The sequence below is a fragment of the Mandrillus leucophaeus genome, unplaced genomic scaffold, assembly GCF_000951045.1.
Source record: "Mandrillus leucophaeus isolate KB7577 unplaced genomic scaffold, Mleu.le_1.0 Scaffold325, whole genome shotgun sequence".
NCBI classification, from domain to species: Eukaryota; Metazoa; Chordata; class Mammalia; order Primates; family Cercopithecidae; genus Mandrillus; species Mandrillus leucophaeus.
This window is the reverse complement of record NW_012103421.1, coordinates 620394-646792: the sequence shown is the minus strand read 5'-3', so window position 1 is coordinate 646792 and position 26399 is coordinate 620394. Positions and strand designations below refer to the sequence as shown.

Genomic DNA, 26399 nt, shown 5'->3' with positions numbered 1-26399 from the left:
GGCGGTCCCTGTCCCAGGTCGTCCCCCGAAAGGGCCCGGCCCGGGCTCACCCCGGAAGGACGGGTGCCGAGATCACCCGGGAGCGCTCACCCCACCGGCACCCGTGCCCAAGCCCGCCCCTGCGAAGGCAGGTACCCGAGCACGCTCCGGCGTGGGCGGCCCCTGAGCCCCGAACCCCGAACCCCGAACTCCGGCGCAGTGTCGCGCCTCTGCCCAACGAGGTGCCCCTGACGTGCCTGCTGCGGCTGCCCTGCTCCCCCCAGCCTCCCCGCATCCTGGGATGGGGGAGGGCGCTGGGCGCAGCTCCTGGGCCCTCAGTGGGTCTCCCCGCCCTGCCCCACCGGCCTGGGCTCGGTACCTCGGGGCCCAGATGTGCAGTCAGGTGTGAATGTGGCAAAATTTGAGAAAGGCCTCTGCAGCCGCAAAATCCAGTTCCCACCAGTTGGGGGCCAGGCAGGGAAGGGGGGGAAAGACAGCACTCCGCTGTGGGAGGTGGGGCAGAGCTACCCTGCCTGGGGAGCCTGGAAGACTGAGCTGTGTCTCCCGGACGCACTCCAAGACCATTCCAGAAGCCCCTTGGACCTCTGGCTGCTGGTCACGGGGCAAGGTGGACCTTCCCTGAGAGCTGCACTGTGTTGAGGACAGGTGTAGCTACAGAGGCCTACAGAGGCCCCCCAGGCACAGGGACCCACATCAGCCCTCCGGCCAACAGAAGGTGCTGATGATTTGAGGTGGACCTAGCCACCACTCTGAGCCTCTGCCTCCCTCTAAAAGTGGGGCATGGTGCCTTCCATGGGGCAACGGGGCACTGAGCCTGGCCCACCTGCAGGGGTGGGGTGGAGCAGCGTGTCCCTGTCTCCCCTCCCATGGAGACTGTGTGCCTGGAGACCAGAGCCGTCAAAAATAGAGGAGGGGGCCCCTGATGTGTCCTCTAAAGTCCAGGTAGCGGAAGAGCTCCACTGGGAGGAGTCCTGCAGTGCTGTCCTCTCTTACAGGCAAGGCCAGGCGGGTGCTGCCTGGGACCCAGTGACTCAGCACCCCCGCCCAGATCAGCTGGACTTTTGCCCCTGCTCCACCAGCCTCCTGCTTGGATCTCTCCTGGGTCTCCCTGCTGTGCCCGTCCAGGATGCAGGGAGCTTGGGCTCCCAGGGACCAGGGCCAGTCCCCTGGCAGGATGAGCGCTCTAGGCCGGTCCTCAGTCATCCTGCTCACCTACGTGCTGGCCGCCATAGAACTTACCTGCCTCTTCATGCAGTTCTCCGTCGTGCCAGTGAGTAACACACCCCAGCCCCTGCAGCCCCAGCCAGGGCTGTCCCGCTGTTCCTCCTGCCTTCCATCTGGGCTGTGGCAGAAAGTGGGGATAGGGGCTTCATGCTGCCAGGGTCCCTCCTGGTTGGGACCCCACGCCACACTTAAGCTGAGTAAGTTAAGGACTCTGCCTCTGGACCCCTGTCAGCACGTCGTGTGCTCCAGCTGCAGTGCCAGCCCTGGGAGAAGCCATGGGGAGGCACCCTACTTCCCTCCTGGGGGCAGCACCTCCTCAAACCATCCTAGCGCTGTTCCTCCTGCCTCTCGCCTGGCAGCCTTTGCCCTCTGGAGTGCCTGCCCCATGGGCTGTTCAATCTGATCTGGTTCTGGGCAGTTCACCCCTCAGAGAGGCTCTCCTTGCACCTGCCAGCAGCTTCTACCTCTCCCCTCCATCTTCTTGGGTCCCTGTTGTCCACTAAATGATCTGTGGCGGCAAATTGATCTCAAGCTTTTTCATGCAGGAGATAAAATGCTGTCTTATTTTATTATCTCTGTTGCCAAATGCGGAAACATTTCATTGGCAAATTCATGTTAGTTTAGTGTATCATTCAGTAGTCTACAGCACAGTGTGTGGCTCTGGAAGCTGTAATAGTAACGATTAAATTATATTCACCAAGTCTGGAGAGGCTTGGGAACAAAGTCTCACATCACCAAGAAGCTCAGGCAGAATCAGGGCCAAGCCCAGGCCTTCCTGCGTTTGCTTCTGGGAAGCCTGGCGTGGGCTCAGACACCTGCTGTCCTCCTCAGAGGGCTCTCCAGCCCTCAGAGCCTGGACCTGGGCATCTGGGTGGGAGTGGGGATGGGCCTTTGGCATGATTCCGGGCCTGGCAGAGGCTCCCAGCCCAAAGGTGAACCTAAGGATCCCTCCCCGCCATGCCTCAGGAGCCCCGCCCACTCCTGCTAAATGGCTTGGGTCAAGCCCTGAATCTCCTCCCTACCAGTGGGGAAGGCTGGACAGGAGCCTTGGCTTTCTCATCATAAGATGGTAATAACAGTCCCTCCCTGTAGAGCTGGTGCAGGGAAGAGTGAATGAGAAGTCAGAACCCTTCCCACAGCTGGGTACGGAACACAGGTGGAGTAGCTTCGGCCGCCCATCGACTCTCGTAGGGTGTAACCCTGTGCTGAGTGCCCAGGAGCTGACCCTGATGTCAGAACCTGAAATACTGCAGAGTGTAAAAGTCCTCAACGGTCCATCCCCTCGGAGCTGGTGGTCTGCACACACAGGAGCTGCAGTGGGAAAGGGGCGAGGTCTTCCTCATAGAAAAGGCAACCTTGGAGCAGGGCTGGAAGGAAGCAGGAGAGGCCCCGGGGCAGTAGAGAGACCAGAGTGGCCAGAGTGGACAGGTTGAGGCCAGAATAGGACCACACCCCACCTGCTGCTCAAAGAACTCTGGGCTGGTGATGGCCGTGGAGCAGGTGAGAGGTGGCTGGATTTTGCATATGTTGTCAATGGATTGCTGTGGGTGTGAGAGAAAGCAGGGCTCAGGGAGCGCTGAAGATTTCGGCCTGAGCCCATAAGGAAGGAGGCATGGACAGGAGGAGAGGCAGTCTTTGGGGAAAGATGGGAGCCCAGTTGGGAACGGGTTGAGTTTGAGATGATTTTAGACCTCAGTGGAGAGCCGAAGGGAGCTGGACACAAGGCAGTTCAGCACAGAGGCTCTGGGGCCCTGCAGCAAGTAGACGGTCATGGAGTGGGCTCCCCCAGAGGGCAGGGAGGCTGGAGGTCGGATGAGCTGGGGGAACTGGCAGTGGTGGCAGAGGGGCGGAGGACCCAGCACAGCCCAGAGCAGCAGACCATGGTGGAGGAGGGAAGAAGCCACCAAAGTAACTGTCACTCCAGTGGGAGGCATGCCAAAGCAGACCACTGGCGGCAGCAGTGTGGGGTCAATGGGGGCCTGGGGGAGAGGGGAGGCAGCAGGAGGCAGGGGCCTGCTCCAAGGGCTGGGAGAGAAGGAAAGAGATGGAAAGAGAGGAGGCTGCAAGGTGAAGCAGCTGCTCAGAGCTCTGCCCGCAAATATGTGGGAGTAGCTGTAGGGGAGGGTCAAGAGAAGGCAAGAGAAGTAACAGGATGTGAGCTTGCTCTAATGGACATCCCCCAGAAGGGGATTGTGCAGAGAAACAGGGAGAGAGGAGCATTGGGAGCCCTGCCCTTGAGGAGGCAAAAGGTTGACATGTGATGCAGGCAGGGAGGATGACTTGGGTAGGTGAGGACAGGTGGGCAGGCATGGGGATGAGAAGCTCAGTATCCTCTATGAACAGGCACTTCTCAAAAGAAGACCTTCATGCAGCCAACAGACACATGAGAAAATGCTCATCATCACTGGCCATCAGAGAAATGCAAATCAAAAGCACAATGAGATACCATCTCACACCAGTTAGAATGGCGATCATTAAAAAGTCAGGAAACAGCAGGTGCTGGAGAGGATGTGGAGAAATAGGAACACTTTTACACTGTTGGTGGGACTGTAAACTAGTTCAACCATTGTGGAAGACTGTGTGGGGATTCCTCAAGGATCTAGAACTGGAAATACCATTTGACCCAGGGATCCCATGACTGGGTATATACCCAAAGGATTATAAATCATGCTACTATAAAGACACATGCACACGCATGTTTATCATGGCACTATTTACAATAGCAAAGACTTGGAACCAACCCAAATGTCCATCAATGATAGACTGGATTAAGAAAATGTGGCACATTTAAACTATGGAATACTATGCAGCCATAAAAAGGATGAGTTCCTTTGTACACACGGATAAAGCTGGAAACCATCATTCTGAGCAAACTATTGCAAGGACAGAAAGTCAAACACCACATGTTCTCACTCATAGGTGGGAATTGAACAATGAGAACACTTAGACACAGGGTGGGGAACATCACACACCAGGGCCTGTCGTGGGGTTGGGGGACAGGGGAGGGATAGCATTAGGAGATATACCTAATGATGAGTTAATGGGTGCAGCACACCAACTTGGCACATGTATACATATGTAACAAACCTGCACGTTGTGTATATGTACCCTAGAACTTAAAATATAATTAAAAAAAGAAAAAAGAAAAAAAAAGGGAGAGGCTCAGCATCCTCACACTAGCAGCGCAGGGGAGGGGAGGGATGGAGGAGGCAGAGGTTTACTAGGGGAATGTGGGGTGATTGTCAGGTCAAGCTCGCAAACATAAGGGAGACCTGGCAGACAGGGGAACTTTCCCATCCTTGCAGGAGCAGGGATGGAGCTGAAGGAAGGACTCTGGGGTTGGGGGACGGAGGGGTTACTGACTGCCCTTGGGACTGAAGCACACCGGGGAGAATTCGTGTGGACCAAGGGGGACAGTGGAAAGAAGGGGAGTGGGACCCCAAGACTGAGTTTAGGGAAAGGTCCAGGGTGTGGGGAGGGGGCAGTGTATTAGCATCTGGGGCTGCCGTAACAAAGTATCCAAAACCCTGGGGGCTTAGAGCAACAGAAGCCTATTGTCTCACAGTTTGGGAGGTCAGAAGTGTGAGATCAAGGCTCCTTCTGGAACCCACGGGGGAGGAGCCTTCCCAACTCTTCCAGCCCCTGGGAGCCCGGACATCCCTTGGCTTGTGGCCACATCACTCTGTCTTCCCATGGGTTTTCACAGCATCATCCCTCCGAGTGTGTCTGTGTCCCAAATTCTCCTCCTAATGAGGACACCGGTCACATTAGATCAGGGCCCCCCTCATGTCCTCACTGTGACCCGAGTAACTCTGTAAAGACCCCGTTTCCTAAGAATGTCACATTCTGAGGTTCTGGGGGTTAAGGCATATAAATTTGGGGGGTACACAATGAAGCCCATAATGAGTGACATCACTGGAAGGAGGGTTGGGAACTCAGAGGCAGGGGCAGGGGGAGGAGTGGCTGCAGGGGGGCCAAAGTCACAGAGAATTAGGGCAAGATAGAAGGGTGTCCCTGGGAGGAATGCTGTCACGGACCTACTCCTCCCGAGGGGCTGGGGGGCTGGAGCCTCACAGAGCAGACTGTGTCCTGCTGGGCAATAGGCCACCTCTTGGAGGTCACTTGGGGGCCTTCAGACAATCTGTTGCTGGCCAGGACAGTGCTGCTGGCTTCCCTACAAAGTTTTGAATGAATGAAGACAAAATGGTGGGGGTCAGGTGCCTCTCTGAGGCGTGCCCTGCAGAGGGGAAGGACCCTAGAGGCCACCATGAGCTCCCGCCTAGGAGAGGAGTAGCAAGGACCCTAAAGGCCACCACAGGCTTCCGCCTAGGAGAGGAGGAGCAGGGTCCCCCTGGGAAGGGCCCCTCGATAGTCATACTGTGTAGTCAACAGAGCTCAGGCCCTTGGTCCCCTGCCACCCCCTGCCCATCCGGGAACCCCAGATTCCAGGCCCTGCAGTCTTTCCCAGCCCCTCCCTCTGGGCTCCCTCCTGTGTTTCAGTACCTGTCTCGGAAACTGGGCCTGGATTCCATTGCCTTTGGCTACCTACAAACCACCTTTGGGGTGCTGCAGCTGCTGGGCGGTCCGGTGTTTGGCAGGTACAGTGTGTGTGTGTACAGGGGCCTCTCCCCACAATGACCCAGGCCCCTTCTCAGACGCCGTGGGCTCGGACTGGCCAGGTTCCCCGACCCCATACCAGAGCCCCCGGGATGATGGCACTTCTGGGTCCCAGGCCGGTGGGGGTGCAGAAGAACTTTGGCTCCCGGTGGGCTCCCTGGGTGTCCCACCCACGCCTTCCACTAATCCTGGCTGTGGCCACAGAGACAGTGAGATCGGCGAACACCTTGTGGCCGTAAGGGCCCATACATAGGCCTGCTGAGACCAGGCAGGAGGGACTTCGGGGGCCCCATACACCCTGGGTCTCAGTGCTGTGGGAACACTGAGCGTGGACGGGGCGGGGACATCCTTCCACAAGCCACAGCGGACAGGGGAGCAAGGGAGACATAATGGGAGTTGCCCCTTCAGAGCAACCGGTAGGCGGAAATGAAGGGTTCCGCAGGCAGCAGACCGGCAGAGGTCTGAGGGTTTCCAGCGGCTCAGAACAGGAGGGAGAAAGGCTCTGCTTTCTCAGACCCAACCTGGGAAACACTTCCTGTAAAACACCGGCCCATCCTTTGGTCCTCTGGGATTCCACCATTTATTTTTACACGGAGTTGGTCTTTGTGCCCTGGGTCAGACTCCTAGCTCAGTGAAGCTGTCTGCACACAGCCCCACTGGGACGCTGGGGAAACTGAGGCCCTGAGAGGAGGGAGGCCTCCCAGCAGCAGCCCAGGCGTCCGGGCCATCCATCCCCATCCGCACTCCAGCCTCCCTGGTCAGCGCCGCTTGGGCAGCCCCTGGACGGGGGGAAGGGGAGACGTGACTGCCTCCGTGAGGGTCTGACCCGCCCCTTGGACCCCAGGTTCGCAGACCAGCGCGGGGCGCGGGCGGCGCTCACGCTCTCTTTCCTGGCTGCCTTGGCGCTCTACCTGCTCCTGGCAGCCGCCTCCAGCCCGGCCCTGCCCGGGGTCTACCTGCTCTTCGCCTCGCGACTGCCCGGAGCGCTCATGCACACGCTGCCAGGTAGGGCCTGGGGACTGGGGGCCAGGTGGGGCCAGGTAGGGGCAGCCTGCGGAGGACCCAGGACACCGCCAGGGAGGTCTGCGTGCATGCGGGGTCTGGCCCTAAGGGCTGGACAGGAGTGGGGGCGACATGGGGCGAGGCTTGTGGAAGGGCAGGTCAGGGGTGGAAAGGGCTTGGGAAGGTGGGTGGGGGAGGGGCCCACCGAGGGGCTTTCCCTGCTCAGCTCCCCCGCCCCGTCCCCAGCTGCCCAGATGGTCATCACGGATCTGTCTGCACCGGAGGAGCGGCCTGCGGCCCTGGGCCGGCTCGGCCTCTGCTTCGGCGTCGGTGTCATCCTCGGCTCCCTGCTGGGCGGGACCCTGGTCTCCGCGTACGGGTGAGTGGCAGGGGCCCGGGACAGAGGCTGCGGGTCAGGACGCCAGCGGCTGAGTCGGCCCCGCCCCCTCTCGGCCTCGGTTTCCCCTTTTGCTCGTCGGGCGGGCTGGGCTGGGAACCCGCGGGGGCACGAGTGGCCACGTGATGTCGCTAAAGGGGACACCTGGCTCCGCGCTAGGCCTAGGCCTGACCTCCCGAGCTGGCCCTGGATGGGGCCAGGTGATGTGTCAGTGCTGTCCGGGGCTCGACTGACTGTGAAGCTGTCCACGCACAGCCCCATTGGGACGCTGGGGAAACTGAGGCCCTGAGAGGAGGGAGGCTTCCCAGCAGCCTCCTGCTGGGGACAGGAGCACCCAGGGACCGGGATGCTGTGGCAGCGGGGCTGAGCTGTTGGACGGTGCCCAGAGTGAAGAGTCCAGGGGGCGTCCAGGCGGGCAGCGGGAGGATGGGGAGATGCCAGGCTTCCCATTTGCCTCCTGACGGTCCCTTGCTAGCTGTCCCTGGAGGCTGCGAGGGTGGCCCAGGGAGGGTGCCCCCGGGAGGGGGACCACAGCAGGGACTCTGGTGGGATAAGGAGGATCCATGGATCTGCTGCCTCCTTCTGGGAGCTCTTCCTGACTCAGTTTCCTCAGCTCTGAAACGTAAATCCTGATAGTAGCGGCATGGTCATGGGACAGTAGATGAAGTCACAACTGTGCCCTGCCCCCAGCTTTGTATTATACACCCAGGGTCTCCCAGGCCCTGCGCCAGCTGGCGACCCCCACCCTCTGCTGGCCTGTGAGTTTCCCTGAGGCTCCATTCTGGAGTGGAGTCTTTCTGGCATCTGAACCCCCCTCACATTGGAGATGCCCCTTGGCATGAGGCAGGCACTTCTGTGGACAGCAGGCTCTCCAGTCCTGGATGAACTGATCGCAGTTCCCAGGCCAGGCACCCCCAGGACCTCGAGACAAACCCTAACAATGGTGGAGGCCACTGGGCGCTGGCGCAGCCCCAGGGATCAGCGCCGGGAGGGCACAGTGGCCTTGTTAGCACACTTCCTTCTCTGGAGGGCTCTAGGGCTGTGCTGCAGGCCTTGTTTGAGCCCCTGAATGTTCTCCCAGCATTTTCATTAGAGCCTGGGCTGGGGACTGGTGGCTGCTGATGGCTGTGAGCAGGAGGTGGAGTAGGGTGGGGTGGGCAGTTTGTCCGAACACCTAAACATTGCCCCCAGGACTCTGGTTCTAGAATACAGTAGCAGACAACACAGGCTGAGTCCCTGGGATGAATGGAATGTGATAGGAATTCCCGTAACATCAGGCTGAGCTACATGGAGCAAAAAGTCACAAAGCAGAATGGGGGGCTCAATGGATGGGGTCACTAGGGATTGTCCGAGGAGGTGGCATCTGAGTCGAGGCCTGAAGCAGGTGAAGGAGGCAAAGAAACCACGGTACAGAGGCCCTGAGTGTGGAAGCCAGGGGGTCGTGTGGCTGGAGGGAGGGAGGAGGGGCAGGCGCCAGGCTGGGGTGAGAATGGGGGGTGAGCACCCCTGTAGGAAGACTGGTAAGGCAGCCATTGTGCCGGCCCAGGTGGGGGAGGATGGTGGCCGGACTAGAGGTGATCGTGGTGAGAGAAAGCAGAGGGCAGATTCTGGCTTGGTTCTGCCAGTGGGTGGGATGTGGGTGTGAACTCAAGATGGCAGTGTCAAGGCTGTGCCTGACCGTGGGGAGACTGGCAGCCTTGTGCAGAGGCCCAAGCAGCCTGGGGCACCACTGGGATTTGGGTCTTGTTCGGGCCCAGCCTGGGTGCCTGTCAGGCACTCCAGGGAGCTACTGAGTAGGCACCCAGATAAGGGGGAGAAACGGGATGCATCTTCAAGTATGGATGACTTGGAGCCCTGCACCCCCCAGCACTTCATGTTTTGGGGCTGGGAGGCGAGGAGGGAGCATGTCCTGGGAGCCAAGGGTCACAGGATTTGTGGGGGTCAGGGACCCGTGCCTCTACCACTGGTGGCCAAGGAAGCCACAGTGGCCCAGCATCTGCAGCAGGGAGGCCATCCCAGTTCTGAGCACCACCCACCCCCAACGCCAGTGCCAGCTGCAGAAGCCTCATGCAATAGACGGGTCAAGGGAAATGGGGAGACAGGAGAGGGGTTCGGGAAGTCGTGCTGTAAACGAGGGCAGAGATGGGTCCAGGAGGCTATGCTTAGGGCGGGAGGAGACATGGGGAGGCGTCCCGGGGAGAGGGAAGGGCTGATGTGGGAGTCAAGCACATTGCTGGTAGGGTGTCCCTGGAGGATGGGGCTTAGGGCACTTGCGTGGGCAGCTGTAGTGGGACAGCAGGGACCACTCCCCCTGGAGCCAGGGGGCTGGCAGGTGTGAGGCATGGGGAGCCGGCATTACCCAGGGCCTGCCTCTCCAGGGTGGCCGGGGCGAGGAAGGGCGTGAGAAGGGCACGGGGAGGAGCGCTGGGCCCCAGCAGGTGGCTGAGCTGGGCGGCCACCCTCCCAGGGTGCTGCCCACCCCGGGGACTCTGCCGCCTCAGGGCCCAGCCGCCTGCTGCCGCCTCCTTCCCTGGCCAGCCTTCCTCACCCATTAAGTGGGCCCTCCCCTGCCCTTACCCACAAGGATGCTGGGAGGGTCTGAGCTCGCTCAGGCGGTGAGTGTGGCCATGATGCTGGAGAGCTCAGCATGCACGCCTTCTGCAGGCCCAGCTACCAGGCCACAGGTCCCCTCCTGGCCTCACCTGCCCTTTCCCCCATCCCAGCTGCTGACCCAGAAGACACTACTCATGTCCCTCTCCCTCCCAGTAGCTGCCAAGACGGCCTCTACCTCTGCCCACACCTGCCAGAACATTCCATTCGCTTCGCTGCCTCCATTCATCCCAAGATCTGAGTCGCTTTACAACCTTGATGGTTCATAACCAGACCAGCTGCGACATTTCCTTTGATGAGTGGGGTAACTGAGGCCCAGGAGATGGTGAGGCTCCATCCGTGGAGCTCTCCAGTCCCCGTCCAAGGCCCAGGCAGTGTGGGACTCCCTCAGGGTCCTCATACCACGCCCAAGACATGGGGTGCTGCTTGGGCCCTGTAGCACGAGCTGGCTGCCCAGAGTGGTGGTGACACGGGAGGGCTGCGGGGGTGAGCTTGTGGCTGGTACTCTGCCTTTGTCCAACCCATATGGGGTGAGGGAGGCCCACACCTCCTCCTTGGGGGCTCACCAAAGGCAGTGGGGCCAGGTGCTGGCCAGGCTTCAAGGCCTGGTGCTCCATGGCAAGGACCAGCCCCCTGGCCCTCTTGGTCCGGCAGCCCTGACGCCCCCAGCCTGCTCTGGCTCCTGGCCTAGTGCAGGACAGGAGTCTGGTGCAGCTGTGAACACCCCCTGCCTTGCAGCCTTCCTGCTCTTCCTTAATGGAAACCGAGGCAGGATGTGCATGGGATCTCCCTCCCTGCCCACCCACCTATGTATCCTATTCCCCTGAAAGGCCCCAGTGCTGCCTCATCCACACCCACCTGGGCAGCAGGTGGGAGGAGGAAGTGGACTTGGCACCCACAGGCTGCGGGGGCGGGCACTGGTATAACTGGTTTGGCCCAGCCTCCAGAGCCCAGGGCTGAGAGGCCAGGCTGGCCTGGGGAGGGACCCGGGACCTGAGTCACTGCACACACGCTGGGTGGGGGGTGGCTCTGTGACTCATATTCTGAGCCCATCCTCTCAGCCTGGGGAGGGATGGGGAGAGGCCGTAGAGTCCTATCCCGAGCCAGACAGCAGGGAGTTTGCCTTCTCTGGGTGGACAGGCAGCCATCAGGGCAATGCCTATGGGGGTGCCAGGGCCCTGTGGGCAGGACACCCCTGCCCAGCTGAGAAAAAATGAGAAGCCAGGGGCACCGGAGCTCAGAGGGGCAGGAGGGAGTGGGAGGGGAAGTGAGCAGCACCCCATATGACACAGGGCACCCCAAATGCTGAGCAGAGGCTGAGGAGTGCGGGGTGTTTGTAACAGGGCACCTGCTGTACAGGGAAGAGGCTCTTGGGGGCAGGTGGACACAGGGCAGGGGCTGGCAGGCAGCTGAGGGGGCAGCAGGATATGGGGGATCCGGGCCCGCTCCCACCCCAGCCAGGTGACTCAGCCACTGCCTTAGTCCGTGTGCCTCCCAGTGCTCAGGACACTCCGGTTCTTTCTGTTCTTCCCGCAGCAGGAAGGGAACAGGCCCCGCTGAGATGGTTCTGGCCCAGCCATCCCTCAGGACAGCCCTGGTGAGCAGTGGGCCGGACAGGCCTCCTGCTGGGCCTGTGAGTCACTCCAGTCTCAGAGCCCATTTGGGGCAGGAGGGAGCTTGTGGTTTGGTTGGAGGGCTATGTGTTTGGGGAATGGGAGGACCAGGTACTGGGAGACACAAGGACTGGGAAGGGTCTGGCCAGAGGGGCCTTTAGGACCTTCTGGGGCACCCTGGAAGCCAGAGGGCAACTGAGTTAGGAGTGGCATGGCAAGATGTTCTTTTTCAAACATGGTTCTAACTGCAGCATCCTGGGGCATGGGTGACTTCTGCCGGCCCTGGGCTGGACATCCAGGGACGCTCTGTACGCCCCCCTGCCCCGTCCTCTTATGAGCTAGGTGTCCCGTGAAGCCAGGTCCCAGCTGATCCAGCCTTGGCCCCACCTGTGGGTTTGCTCCTGGCAGCAGAATGACCTGGGCATATGTTGTCACCTTGTGTGTCCCCTCTCAGAGCCTCAGAGCAAGGTGAGGCTTGATGAGGGCTTGTCACTGTAGACCACACAGGAGTCCAGACTTCACCAGAGCTTCCTGGAGACACAGGCTGAAAGCCAGCTCCACCGCCTGCTGTCTGGGCAGCGTCAGGTGTGGGCTGCGGTTGGTGGGCGGGATGCAGGTGGACTGGGCCCCGCAGGTCCAGAGGGGCCCCAGAACAGGAGAGTGAGGGGCAGTGGCAGCTGTGAGCCCAGCCCATATTTGCATATACAGAAAGGAGGTCACCTAGCAGGTGAGCGGCAGAGAAGGGACAGAGGCTCTGGGTCCCCTGAGTCGTGTCCAGTGTCCTTTCAGCAGCATCTATGTGTCCAGATAGACACTCCTGTAATACATTCAACCGAAAGAGGAGGGGGGGACAGACAAATTAACCTGTCCCCATCTTGCTGGTCGTGGCTCCATTGATAAAAGGGTTGGATGCACCCCTGGTGCCCCTGCATCTGGCAGATGGGGGTGAGGTTGAGGGGGACTGAGCAGGAGGGACTGACTGCACTGTGCTCAGGGTGCTGGGGGATGCCCGGGCTGTCCGGCGTGCAGAGGCCCCAGGGTTGAGGACAACGTGCTGGATTTCCTTCCCACTCCCGTTTCCCTCCCGGCAGTTTGTTTGTGGAGAGCAGGAGAGAGCTCTGACTGGGGAAGGACAGCCTGCCTCTCCCCCAGCAGCCACCTGCAGCCCCCGGCACAGTTGCGGCCCTGACTCCCTCCCTCCTGGGGCCCTCCAGGGTCCCCCAGTCCCAGGCTCTCCTGTTGCCCACAGCAGCACTGGCCTTTGGTTTGCCCACCACCACTCGAGGGCCTGGATCCCTGCCACCACGCCTTGCTTGTCACCAGCCTCCTAAAATAGCCATCGAAGTGGTGCCTCTGCTCCTGTGTACTTCTGGGGCATCTGGCAAAGAAGGCAGGTTTTGCCCCTGCCCAGCCAGACCCTGAGCTGTGACATGCAGGCCTCTGAGGCCAGGATCCCAAAGAAAGGGCCCTTCTCTCTGGGGCTGGCCACAGGGGTCAGGTGTCCCTCCAGCTGGGGGACCCAGAAACCCAGCAGCCAGAAAGCCCGAGTAGGTGACGTCCTGGGCCATGGGTGCTGCAGAGGTCAGAGCTGCCCTGATGGATTGGCGGGGGCAGCAGCACAGGCCGGGTGGATGTGCCGGCCCACCCCAGACTGATGTGAGCTCAGGGGTCCTGCCTGAGAAATGAGGGGTGGCCAATGCCCAGACTCTCTGGACCCAGAGGTGGCCCCACTGACGGTCCTAGTCAGTGTGGCACCAAGTCCCTTCCTTGCTCTGGCAAACAGGTGCATGTCAATGCATGTGTACAAGTTTGCATGTGTGCATGTGCGTGTGTGCATGTATGTGTGCGTGTGCACGTGTGTGTATGTGTGCGTGTGTGCATATGTGTGCATGTGTGCATATGTGCATGTGTGTGCGTGTGCACATGTGTATGTGTGCATGTGTGCATGTATGTGTGCATGTGTGCATATGTGCATGTGTGTGCGTGTGCACGTGTGTGTGCACATGTGTGCGTATGTGTGTATGCATATGTGCATGTGTGTGCGTGTGCACATGTGTATGTGTGCATGTGTGCATGTATGTGTGCATGTGTGCATATGTGCATGTGTGTGCGTGTGCACGTGTGTGTGCACATGTGTGCGTATGTGTGTATGTGTGCATATGTGTGTATATGTGCATGTGTGTGTGTGTGCACGTGTATGTGTGCGTGTGTGCACATGTGTGTGTGTGTACGTGTGTGTATGTGTACGTGTGTGTATGTGTGCGTGTGTGCATGTGTGCGTGTGTGCATATATGCGTGCACGTGTGGCTGTGGTGAAGGGGGGCGAAGGAAAGTCCTTTCTTTGAACTCCTTGGTGGGGACACGGTGGCCTATGGCTGGCCTTGTTTTCGGGTGCAAGGGCATCTTCCAGGATCCTGACCCCTCCTGGTGTCTGTGCCCTGAGGCCCTGGCCAGGGCAGATTTGGAGGCTCTGTTGAGGTTGGGGCAGAACTTGTGCTGCCTGTGTGACCGGCTCACACATCTCTCCGATCATCGGATGATCACTGCGGTCTCCATGCAGGGTCCCACCCCGGCCCACCTGCCCTCAGGGGCCAGATTCTAGCCAACTGGTAAAGTGAGTCCTTCTCGGATGGCATGCTGTCTGGGAAGGAGGGCTGGGGCCTCACCAAGAGGGGCCCTTGCAGGCTGTATAGGAGTTTGCTCAGCTGCTGAGAGGAAGGCTGTGGCAGTCCGGCACAGGCCTGGAGGCCTTACAAGCGAGCTCAGTAGGAAGCCCCGATTTCCTCCTGTCTCTCCTGAGGGGAGGGGGCTGGCTCAGCCCCCAGGAGGCAATGGTGACAGGCGGAACAGCCAGCTCCACGTGCCTGTGTTCCCAGGTGACAAAGTCTGCTGGTTCCTTCCAGGAGAATCACAGGCCGAGTTTCCAGGTGGGGACTCATGGCAGGGAAGCTGACAGCAGAGCCAGAGTCACCGGCCTTGGTAGTGGCCCAGGCAAGTGGGAAGGTGGCAAAGCAGCCTGAGGGGCACATCTGCAGCTTTGCAAGGCTCTGGGATCCCAGCCCAAAGCCCCCACCAGGCCCAGCATGCCCCACCCACTCTGGAAAGTGGGGAGGGGTCTGACAGGAGGGGAGGTGATTTCTGAGGGCCCGCTGAGTGCCAGGCCCACCGGTGCCCACGCTGGGGAGGCAGCATGGCCATCCCCGTGACACAGGACAGGTGCCGAGGTCTCGGAGAGCCCCTCCCAAGGGCACGCAGACCAGGCTGGCCCTTTGGAGCCCCTCCTGACCTTGACCAGCCAGGGAGCTGCTGTCCCTGGGAGGATCTGCTGCCTGCTACCCACGGGGGCTGCCGGAGCCTGCATGGTGTGGTGAGGGTCAGGGATAGTGAGCGCCCTACCCGTTCCTTCATCCATCACCTAATAAATGTGCTCTGAGGGTCCCAGTCCCCGCTTTTTGGGCCACAGACTGTGGAGATGTGGGAGTCAGGTTTAAGCTATTTTAGTGTGACTGAAGGCGCAGGTTGGGGGATGTGGCTGGGGCGCCTGGGCCCTGGGACCCGCGCCCTGTGCAGCCAAGACTGTTGCCCGCAGGATTCAGTGCCCGGCCATCCTGGCTGCCCTGGCCACCCTCCTGGGAGCTATCCTCAGCTTCACCTGCATCCCCGCCAGCACCAAAGGGACCAAAACTGACACTCAGACTCCACCACCAGGTAAGCCCCGCCTGGTAAACCCTGCCCAGATGCTGGGTCTATGGGTGGCACTGGCTAGGCCTACATGCTCCAGCCAAGGGGCACAGGGGCCTGAGGGGAAATCTGGGGGCTACTCACACCCTCCTGCCTTCCTTGAACCCCTCCCAGCTGCTGACATCATAGGAGCCAAGTGAGGTGTGGTCATGAAGAAGTGGAAGTGGGGCTCCGGCAAGCAGGGAGGCCCAGAGAGGGGGGAGGCCCAGACAGGGAAGGCATTAGGAGGGGAGGCTCAGAGAGGCCTGGGGAGGACCAGGAGGGACCCCCAACAGGGTGGGTGGATCAGTAAGGCTTCCAAGGCTCTGAGTGTCCAGGGAGAGGTGAGGGTTCTGCCTGAAGGGCACTGATTGGTGGAGGGCAGAGGATGGTCAGGCTGGTCCCACGAGGAGAGGCCAAGGCTCCTCAGAGGGGCTCCCCTGAAGGCTGGCCCCCTGCTGAACCCAGCTCCTGAGTGCCAGGCACGTGGCAGGACCCATGCCTCGGTGCCTAGGGACTAAGAGTTCAGCCTGGGACGGAGGGACCCACCTGGGGTCATCCTGGGACAGGAGGCTGTGATGGAATTAACCTAGAAAGTCCAGGGGGAGGGCCAGGTGGAGCTCGGCCTGTGGCAAACACAGCAGAGCCAGAGAGGCAGGAGCCCCTGGGGAAATAGCAAGGAAGAATGTGGTGAGCCGGGCTGGGGACCTGCGGCTCTGCACTCGAAGATGTCCAGTTGGCCAGGCCACCACGGTGACTTGTGGCCACAGAGAGGGGCGCAGCGTTGCCATTGTCTTCCTCTGGGCTGGTGGCCTGGTCATGCTCGGCCCCAGGCCCCAGGCCCCAGGCCAGGACCATACAGGAAGCAGCTATTGGTCCCTTGTTCAGGGACTGCCACAGGCCTGCACCCCTGCAAGCCCAGGTTGAGGCCAGGCTACCTGCATGCAGAGAATGCTTTTCCTGAGTGCCTCTGGGGATTCAGGGGGCCCTTAGGAATGCGTGGCAGTATGCTGAGGGGCGGTGCCCACCTCGGGGCTGGGAGCATCACCAGCTCCCCTTCCCACAAGTGAGTGGCACTGAAGCCAAGGAAGGAAGCTCTACCCAGGGGGACGCAACAGGAGCCTAGGAGCGGTGAGGCCTGCAGCTGGGTAAGGGGTGGGCATTGGGACAATGGCCTCTCCGTGCCAGGCGGCCCCCGGGCCAGTGTGTTTGACCTGAAGGCCATCGCCTCCCTGCTGCGGCTGCCAGATGTCCCGAGGATCTTTCTGGTCAAGGTGGCCTCCAACTTCCCCACAGGTGAGTCCCAACTACTGCCCCAACAGCGGCCAGAGCCTGGCAGAGTTCCAGCTGTGGCCAGGGCCTAGCCCTTCCTCTAGCCCGTGTCCCACAGGTCCACGCAGATGTGGTAGAGCAGGCAGGAGCGGGAGGAAGGTAGAAAAGGGTCTTTCCCGCCTCCTTCCAGCCCCTCCACACTGTGCAGCTGCACATCCCAGGGAGGGTCCCCACAGGCAGAGGGCCTGGCTCGCAGCCATGCATCCCTGCATGCTCCTCAGCTCTTCACCCTCCTACCCTGTGGCCCCACGTGCTCTGCAGACAGCCTGAGACGCAGGGACAGCAAGTCTGAGTGTCAACACCACCTTCTGAAGCATGCTGGCCCAGCAGACCCTAGGCTGTCACAGACCACAGATAGGATAGCGAGCCATGGACAAGCCCAGGAGCAGCCCTGTCCCTCAGAAGCCCGGCCTGGGCTCCTCTAACTGGGATGCCAGGAAGCAGGATGGAGAACAGGCCCTCAGCACTCTGACTGGCCCCGGCCTCTGTCCCACCCAGCCCACCCAGGCCAGCTCTGTTGGTTCTCAAAACTGGAACCCAAGTTACTAACCTCAGTAACAGGCCCTTTGAGGGCCTGTTTTTTGAGACCACTGCCCAGGCTGCTGTGCGGTGGCATGATCTCAGCTCACTGCAGGCTCCACCTCGCAGGCTCAAGCAATCCTCCTGTCTCAGCCTCCCGAGCAGCTGTGGCTACAGGCATGCGCCACCACCCTCAGCTAATTTAACTGTTTGTAGAGACAGGGTCTCACTATGTTTTCCAGGCTGGTCCCAAACTCCTGGCCTCAATCAGTCCTCCCTCCTTGGCCTCCCAAAGTGCTGGGATTGCAGATATGACTTTGAGGGCTGTTATAATAGACAGCCATAGTGGGTCTTGGGGCCAAATCCTCCCACATGGTCAGCCCTGGGTCCCTCCCTTCCAGCACCTTCCCGCTCACAGTCCAGAGCTTAGCAACTGCATGGGAGGCATTTCCCACACCAGGGATCCGGCAGAATCCCAGGGAAGGGTCTCATTGGTCCGGCTGGCATCACAGGCCCCTCCCTGAACCAGTCACCGGCCAGGACCCAGACACCCTGATTGGCCAGGCTGCTGAGGTGGGAGGGAGGTGGGCGCCAAGGCCGGGGTGTGGGGGTGCTCACCCCGTTCCCCTGCCCCGGCTCAGGGCTCTTCATGGTCATGTTCTCCATCATCTCCATGGACTTCTTCCAGCTGGAGGCCGCCCAAGCTGGCTACCTCATGTCCTTCTTCGGGCTCCTCCAGATGGTGAGTGGACACACAGGGCCTGCTGGGGGGCACGGCAGGGGTCTCCAGTGGGGCAGGCCTCTGAGAGTAGAGGCTCCTCCCCGGTGGAGGCTGGCGAGCCCTTGGCCTCCCATCTGGTACATGTCAGGGCCCACAGGGAACCAGGCATACAGGCCAGGGAGGCAGAGCCAGCTGCAGTGGTGGGCACGCTGTGAGGACAGTGGACTCTGGCCTCTGATGGGCAGCCAGCTGGGGTCTGTGGCAGCCCACCTGCCCACCAGCTGTGTGACCACAGCAAGTCTCCCAACCGCTCCATATCTGTCCCATGAGGCCAAAGTGCCCGCCTTGCAGGGTCCTTGGCAGATGAAATGACCTAACATGGCAAAGTGGGCAAAGTGCTTAGACCGGTGTGGGCCCCTTTGGAGGTCCCACAGGAGCAAGATGCCAGCCCTCAGAGGCCACGCTGGCATGGTAGGATGCCCTGAAACCCTGGCAGCTCCGATGCGGCAGGTGTCTTGTCTGCCCCCGAAAAACCGCTCAGTTACCGGGCCAGGGCGAGCCACCTCCACCGCCAGCTCCTCTGGGCATCTGGACCAGACCCTGGGGTGCTGAGGACAGGTCATGATGTGCCGCCACCCGGGATGGCCGCCTGACAGCCAGAGCATGGGGCGGGGGCTATTCTGGGACCCACCGGGGTGGGGACAGGGGCTTTCGGCCTCTCCGGAAGCCTGTGGCATTCCTGGCACCTCCAAGTCATCTGCTCTTCAGCCTCTGGACCCAGGACTAGACTAGTGCTAAAATAGCTGCTCCTGGGAGGGGCTAGACCCCCACCGTGGGCAGGGAGGGCCTCGGTTTTGTGGGCCAGGAGGAGCCACCCTGGCAGGGTAAAAAGAGATAAACAGAAAAACAGCAACAGCAACAATAATAATAACAATCCGGGGCTGGTGCCATGGGGCCTGTTCTGAACAGGCTGCACCCAGCTCACTGCAGGGAAGGATGGTTAGCCAGACCCTGGCTGAAGTCTGCAGCTGGGCTGGACACTGCAGTCATTAGCCTGTGTTGTGGGGCACTTGGGCCTGCCATGGCTGCAGTAGGGCCCCTGCCTGAGACAGAGCTGGGGTGGTGACCAACACCATCGGGACACCCTCGCAGGAACTGGGCCTGGTGAACTGCCCAGGGACGGGGAAGCAGTGGGGTGAGGCCTGGGGACCCCGACACAGGCTGAGCAGCAGGAGAGGAGGCTGAGGAGGGGAAGGAGAGGCCCGCAGAGTAGCCCCCAGGCCCCAAGTCTGGGCAGGGACAGGCTTGTTAGCTCCAGGTTCATGTCACAACCTGCAGGGCTCCTAAGTTCAAGCTTTTTTAAACTTATTGGGTAAATTGAGACGCAACACAAATAGGCTTCTGGCCTTGGTGTCTGAGTCCTGGCTTGAAGTCATTCACGGCACTCACCGTGAGCTACTCCTAAGCGCATTGCACGAAGTGAAACTTGCCAGCTCTTCCTTTTAAAAACGTGTTAAAATCCCCAAAAACCCTAAGATAAAGCAAGTGTGAAGGTGAGATTTTTAAACCATTTATGATTCCCTTGGAAGCAATTTCTGTTCTGCCGGGCAGGAAGTGGGGAGAGTGACTGGTGCCCTGCAGAGGTGCTGCAGGCTGGGCCTGCCCTGCAGGCAGATACTGAGCCCAGGAACTCCTCCAGCGGGGGCCACCCCTGCACTCCCAGGTGCTTTGGCCCAGCACACCCTGCTCGGTGGAGGAGCTGAGATGACCCAACAGGGAGCCTCGCCCTGGCCTGGGAGCAGCCTGTGGCCGAGCCTGTCCCACTGGGTCCATCCCTGGTGTCCCTGGTGTGGGCCTTTCCTTCCTCCCTGTGGAGAGGAGCCCCATCTCCTCAGGGACCTCAGACCCATTCTGACGCAGTCACTGCTGGCAGGGTGGGGAGAGACCCCGGGGCTTGCAGATGCTGAGGGGCCTTCTCTGCAGAGGGGCCCTGGCCACCAAAGGCCAGTCTGGAGGTCCCCTGCTTGGGGGCTGGCCACAGTCCAGACGCCCCTCCCTCGCCTCTCCCACACCCACTTCTACCCTCTCTGTCTGGTCTAGGTGACCCAGGGCCTGGTCATCGGACAGCTGAGCAGCCACTTCTCGGAGGAGGCGCTGCTCCGGGCCAGCGTGCTGGCCTTCATCGCGGTGGGACTGGCCATGGTGAGGGCTCCTCGCTTTGGGCCCCTCACCTGACCCTCTCACTGGGCAAGGCCACTTGGGCGGTGCCATCTGTGCTTGAGCCCCTGGGGCCGCCTCCACCCCTCCACACCCACCCAGGGCCAGCTCTTCAGCAGGGGCAGCAGTCAGGGTGGAGAGGGACAGGTAACACCCCAGAGAGGAGCCTGGTCCCGTGAGGCCCCCACTCAGCTCGGCCCCACCTGCCGTCCCAGGCCTGGATGTCCAGCGTCTTCCACTTCTGCCTCCTGGTGCCCGGCCTGGTGTTCAGCCTCTGCACACTCAACGTGGTCACCGACAGCATGCTGACCAAGGCCGTCTCCGCCTCGGACACAGGTGAGCTGTGGCCAGCTGGTGGGACAGCCTCCTCCAGGAAGCCCTAGGAGCTACCTAGTGGGGCTGGGGTGGGCAGCCTAAGGTCTGTGTGGGGTGGGTAGGGTGGGAGGCCTGGGGTCTGTGTGGGGTAGGTGGAGTGTGTGGAGTGGGGGGCCTGGGGTCTGTGTGGGGTGGGTGGAGTGTGTGGAGTGGGGGGCCTGGGGTCTGTGTGGGGTGGGTGGAGTGTGTGGAGTGGGGGGCCTGGGGTCTGTGTGGGGTGGGTGGAGTGTGTGGAGTGGGGGGCCTGGGGTCTGTGTGGGGTGGGTGGAGTGTGTGGAGTCGGGGGCCTGGGGTCTGTGTGGGGTGGGTGGAGTGTGTGGAGTCGGGGGCCTGGGGTCTGTGTGGGGTGGGTAAGGCGCACAGCCTGGGTCCTGCATGAGACTCCTGCTCTACCACCTAGCCCAGCTGGGGGCAGGCCAGGGGCCTGGGAGGGGGCTGCCCAGAGGTGGCAGTTGGCTTGGCCCTGAGAAGCACCTAAGGGTCTTGCCTGCCAGACCTGGAGGCCTCAGGGACTTCTGGGCCCTCCCCCAGCATGGAGGCGGGCACACAAGTGCTCAGGAGCTTCACTCAGAAGGAATGAGTGAGTGAATGAATGCGCAGCAGTAATTAAACCCAGGAAGCCCCTAGGTCACTGCGGGGACACAGGTACCCCAGACATAGATCCCCCAGCCCCCACTTCGGACCCAGCTTTCTTTCTTGAGGCCTAAGAAAGCCCCTCAAGCAGACTGAGGGTGCCCTGGGCCCAATGGTACCCAGGCTCCTGCCCCACCCCAGGCACAGTGTGGCTACACACTAGCCAGTGCAGGGGGCTCCTGTGGGCTGGTTGAGGTCAAAGGAGTCAGGGAGTCATTTGCAGTACTGGAGATTCTTCCAGGACTCCCCAGCAGCAGAGCCAGGAAGCTCAGGGCACACATCTGACTCTCCATGCACTTGCCTGTCTGGGAGGCAGCAGACCGAGGTCTAGAGGCCCGGATGTGGCCGGGCTGCAAAGGACAGGCCTCTTCTCAGGACTGCCTGGGAACCTCTAAGGCCTTCCAGGACTGTGACTCCACGGTGCATGAGCTGATGCGGCCTGAACCAGGAGGGCTTCCTGGAGGAGGTTGGGCAGCACTTTGGAGAGGCCAGGAGGAGGGCACAGGAGAGGAAGGCCTGGGGAGATAAGGACCAGGTCTGGCTGGGAAGAGATCCCTGGAGGCTGAGGGAGACCCAGCCCAGGCCACTGGGCCACATCATGCACAGACACCACCCCTGGCCTGGAAGGAGCCAGCACCTGGTTCCCAGCAGCAGCCTGGAAACCCAGCGACAGAGGGGGCAGAGGACAGAAGGGGCAGGAACTGCACCCTGTGTCTGCAGAAGAGGCTGCTGTGGTGCAGCAGGCAAGGCTGCTCTTAATGATCCTCCACACTGGGTCCTGAGCCCAGGTGGGGCCTGGCCAGCTCCTCATCACAGCTGACCAGCCCCGGGATTTCCAACTCCAGGAGACCTGGGCTCTGAAGTCCCTGGAGCCAGAGACCCTCTGGGCACCGGACCACAGGCAGAGAGTGTCCTCCCAGCTGGAGGCCTGGGGGGTCCTCCGTTCAGTGAATGCTGCCCCCATGTTGCCCGAGTGTTGACAACAGCCACAGATAGTGCCCATGTGCCTGTCCATGCTGGGGGTCGCTGGCCAGAGGGGTGTGGAGATGGGGTGTCAGGGACAGAGCAGGCTGCCGCGCAGGTGTGGGCTGTCCGGGGAGCCGGGGAAGCGGCTCAGTCTTGCTGGGGCTGCAGGAGGGGCAGGTGGAGGGGCTCTGCATGGGCTCCCGAAGCCCCTGTGGGAGGAGTTCCTGGAGTAGTAGGAGCTCCGCAGGGGGGCGGCTGGAGGAGGGGCTGATGGCCAGGAGGGGCTATGGGGGTGGGGTGTCATGCCCACTCTGAACTCAAGCCCCAACAGTGTCTCACAGGCTAGGCTTAGCCTCCCCACTGCATCACCAGCCCTCGGTGGTGGCAGGCACCCTGGGAAAGAGCCGTGAGAGCCAGCTCCCTGACACCCTGGGCAGGAGGTTCCGGGCCCCAGGCACAGATGCCATCTCCCTTGGCAGGCCTGGCAGGGCGGGGCCTGCTGCGGTGACCTGTGGCCCCATTCCCAGGCTCCTCCTGTGCTTGAAAACTTTCTGGAGCAGGGAAGAGACTCAGCCCAGTGCCCCGGGAAGCACCCTGTGCAGCCCCCTGCATGGCTGAGAGGTCCTCGGGGAATGGCCCAGTGGGTGGAGAGAGCTGCGTTTGCTCCAAAGGCCGAGCGGGTGGCAGGGAGTGGGGGACTGGAGGTTAGAAGCCAGCAGGTGGAAAGGAGGGGTGTTTGGGGGAGTATTTCACCAGACTATGCAAGGTGCAGACTGCACCGTGAGGTTGGGATGGGTCAGGAGAGAGGAGAGGTCACGGCTGTGTCCAGGAAGTGGGCAGCCGGCCCAGGGAGCTGCCCAGGGCCTGACTACCCCCATGCACCCCCCAGGGGCCATGCTGGGCCTCTGTGCCTCTGTGCAGCCACTGCTCCGAACGCTGGGGCCCACCGTCGGCGGCTTCCTGTACCGCAGCTTTGGCGTCCCTATCTTCGGCCACGTGCAAGTTGCTATCAATGTCCTTGTCCTTCTGGTCCTCTGGAGGAAACCTATGCCCCAGAGGAAGGACAAAGTCCGGTGACTGCTGCCCAGACACAGACTGGCAATAAACTCCTACTAAATCCCTCCAACCTCTTCCGGTCTGGTTTCTGCAGGCTGTCGCATGGTCTGCCTGTGTCCTTCAGTGAGGGATGGGGCCTCGGGGCTGGAGGGCTTCCTAGAGGAGGGGGCCTACAGCTGGGCAAAGCTCTGGGAAGGACAGAATCACCCAAATTGGCTCACCGTTATTAGTACAGTCCGCCCACAAAGGAGTTTCCCCTGCTGCCACACACACAGCTCTTGCTCACACCCGGAGCAATGGGGAGCTCACCGCCCAACCCCCGCCCACGGTGTGCCTGCCCAAAAGCAGAAACAGGTTTCTTTAAAAGATCAGGGAACCTGGCTGGGTGCAGTGGCTCACGCCTGTAATCCTAGCACTTTGGGAGGCCGAGGCAGGTGGATCATGAGGTCAAGAGATGGAAACCATCCTGGCCAACATGGTGAAATTCTTGCTTTACTAAAAATATTTTTTAAAAAATTAGCTGGGTGAGGTGGTGCACGCCTATAGTCCCAGCTACTCGGGAAGCTGAGGCAGGAGAATCGCTTGAACCCAGGAGGCAGAGGTTGCAGTGAGCTGAGATCCCACCATTGCATTCCAGCCTGGCAGCAGAGCAAGACTCTGTCTCAAAAAAAAAAAAAAAAGGTCAGGGAACTGAGGCGTTCCTAGATGGCAGGAAAAATGCCCTCACTCTGCTGAACAGCCCAGCGCACAAACCCAAACCCTGTTCCCAGAACTGCACCAGGGAGGCTGCCAGCCACCCGAACCCCAGAACTGCACCAGACACCGCCAGCCTCCCGAACCCCAGAACTGCACCAGACACCGCCAGCCTCCCGAACCCCAGAACTGCACCAGACACCGCCAGCCTCCCGAACCCCAGAACTGCACCACACACTGCCAGCCTCCCGAACCCCAGAACTGCACCAGGGAGGCTGTCAGCCACCCGAACCCCAGAACTGCACCAGACACGGCCAGCCTCCCAAACCCCAGAACTGCACCAGACACCGCCAGCCACCCGAACCCCAGAACTGCACCAGACACCGCCAGCCACCCGAACCCCAGAACTGCACCACACACTGCCAGCCTCCCAAACCCCAGAACTCCTCTGGTGTCCCCTTCTCTCAGCCTCTTTGACCTATAGCTCGATGGCCCCCAACATTTTCTGCACCAGGGACCAGTTTCATGGAAGACAGTTTTTCCACAGATGTGGCTGGGCAGGATGAAACTGTTTCACCCCAGATCATCAGGTTTTAGGTTCTCATGGGGAGTGCTCAACCTAGATCCCTCTTGTGCACCGTTCCCAACAGGGCTCTCGCTCCTGTGAGAATCTAATGCTGCCGCTGATCTGGCGGGAGGTAGAATTCAGGTGGTCGCTTGCCCCGCTGCTCACCTCCTGCTGTGTGGCCCGGCTACGGACCAGTACCCATCCGTGGCCCAGGAATTGGGGGCCCCTTCTATAGCTGATTTGCTGGCCAGGCCATGCACTGTTGCCTTCCAGCCTCCTGACCACAGCACTTCCCGACCCCTCACCCCCACCCCCTGGCCCTGGGTTCTGGAGAGAAGGAGAACTGGGCATGAGAAGGCCAGCCCAGCCGCTGTGACCGGTTGACCCATCTGGAGAGAACAGGCTTTCCACAGCCTCATCGAGGGTCTGCAGCTGCCCCCGAGACCACGAAGGCTGCCCCTTCTCTCCTCGGGCTGCTTTTAAAAGAAGCTGTTAAAACATGGACTCCCCAAACCTTAGAATTCCACTGTTCTCAGAATTTGAGGAATTCCAAAATTCCTCAAACAAGAAGTGGCCTCAGTGAGCCAAGGGCCATCAACCCTCTTCGCCTAAAGCTCAGGCCAGATCATGCCTATGCTTGAAGATCCCAGGGGCAAGGGCTCTCCTCGTGACCTTGGATATCCATCCAGGTGAGGCTCTGGTGGGGCAGCCAGGAGGCCCAGGAGCCCAGCCAGGCAGCGTCCCCTGCTGCTCTTTTCTGCTTTTTGCAGGATCCCCTCTCCCATTTGCACAGGGGCTTCACAAATTGTGTTCGCGAGAAACTTCCTTGCAGGAAATAGTTTCTTCTGGACCTAGCACCAACACTCCTACGGGCCATGCAGCGAAGGGCTAGCACCCTCCCCGCCCTGACCCCGGACCAGCTAGGAGGCTTCGTTGGCCCCCTAGCAACAGAGATTGGGGCCCAATTCTGGTACTTCTCTGCCTCCCCTACTGGCATCCCTCCAACCACGAAGGTTCCAGAAATGAAGGCCCCATTGTGGGGCGAGGAGTCATGCCTATACCCCTTATCACCTCCTCAGCTTGTTCATCACCAGGAGCCCTTCTGGGTGGAGGACACACTTCCCAAACCCTAACTGTCTCAGACCATCCCTGTCTTTCGGGGAGCACTGCCAGACCGGAGAGCAGAAAGCCGTCGTCAGCTATCTCAGAAAGAGGGGCAGGGGTTTGCTGCACTCAGGCCTCTCCACCCCAATGTCCTGGGCCAGCACCTGGACATGCAGGGACCTCTGCCTCCTGCCCCATCATCGGAGACAGCCCAGAACTCTCTCCTATTCCCCCAAAAGCAAAGGCGACCCTGCCGGCCCCACACTGCGGGCACTGGCCAGGAGCGACTGGCAGCAGGCAACCGGAGGGCTGAGCACTTCCCTCTGGTCCGGCTGCGCGGGTGGTATGTGGGCAGGAAGGGCTGCTGGGGAACGTCCCCCCACCACAGGCAGCAGCAGCTCGGACCCAGGGCCCTTGTCCTCCCCAGGCTCAATTCCTCAGGACACACCAAGGAGCAGAAGGTAGCCAGGGTCAAGCCCCAGGGCACTTCCTGGCCTCTGGGGAGGATACTTGGAAAGAGGGTGTGGACCAGGCCCAGCAGATGACACGATTCATTTATTCATTCAAAGCCAGTTCCCAGCGCCTTTCACGCCAGCCCCGCAGGACTGGATGAGGGTGTCCTGCCCACCCATTCCTGGGCCTCCACCCTCCCAGCAGGAACCTCACTGAGCCACAGCCGAATGGTAGAAAAGCAAACTGGCCAAGTGATTTATTTGCAATGGGCACAGTGATGCAAAAACAAGATATTAAGACTATAAAATATGTGACTACAAAGAACCAGCGAAATAAATACATAGATATTAGATAGTCCAATAACTTAAGGCGCCCGTGCAACGGAGCAAGGATCCGCGAGCACGGGAAGTTCTGCTGCTGCGGGGCTGGAGAGCGCCGGCCACGTCCTAGCCTCGGTCCGACTCGTCCAGCGTACGGCCCTGTGGGGAAAGGACTGGGTCAGGGAGCTGTGCCAGGGCCGGTCGGGGTCCAGCCTGAGGGGCTCCGAGACCCTGACGCGAGGGGGCCAGCGCGATTGCG

The 26399-nt window shown here is 60.8% G+C and overlaps 1 protein-coding gene across 1 annotated transcript; it reads left to right on the top strand.

Moving 5' to 3' along the window:
- Positions 1-296: 296 nt before the first annotated feature.
- On the top strand, positions 297-23070 carry SLC22A18 (solute carrier family 22, member 18). The gene is made up of 11 exons (XM_011988196.1): positions 297-492; positions 996-1270; positions 5725-5822; positions 6686-6846; positions 7090-7222; positions 15053-15171; positions 16372-16479; positions 17676-17776; positions 19856-19957; positions 20188-20308; positions 22836-23070. The coding sequence occupies exons 2-11, from the start codon at positions 1127-1129 to the stop codon at positions 23021-23023; spliced, it is 1275 nt and encodes a 424-aa protein (XP_011843586.1). The 5' UTR covers positions 297-492; positions 996-1126; the 3' UTR covers positions 23024-23070.
- Positions 23071-26399: the final 3329 nt, after the last annotated feature.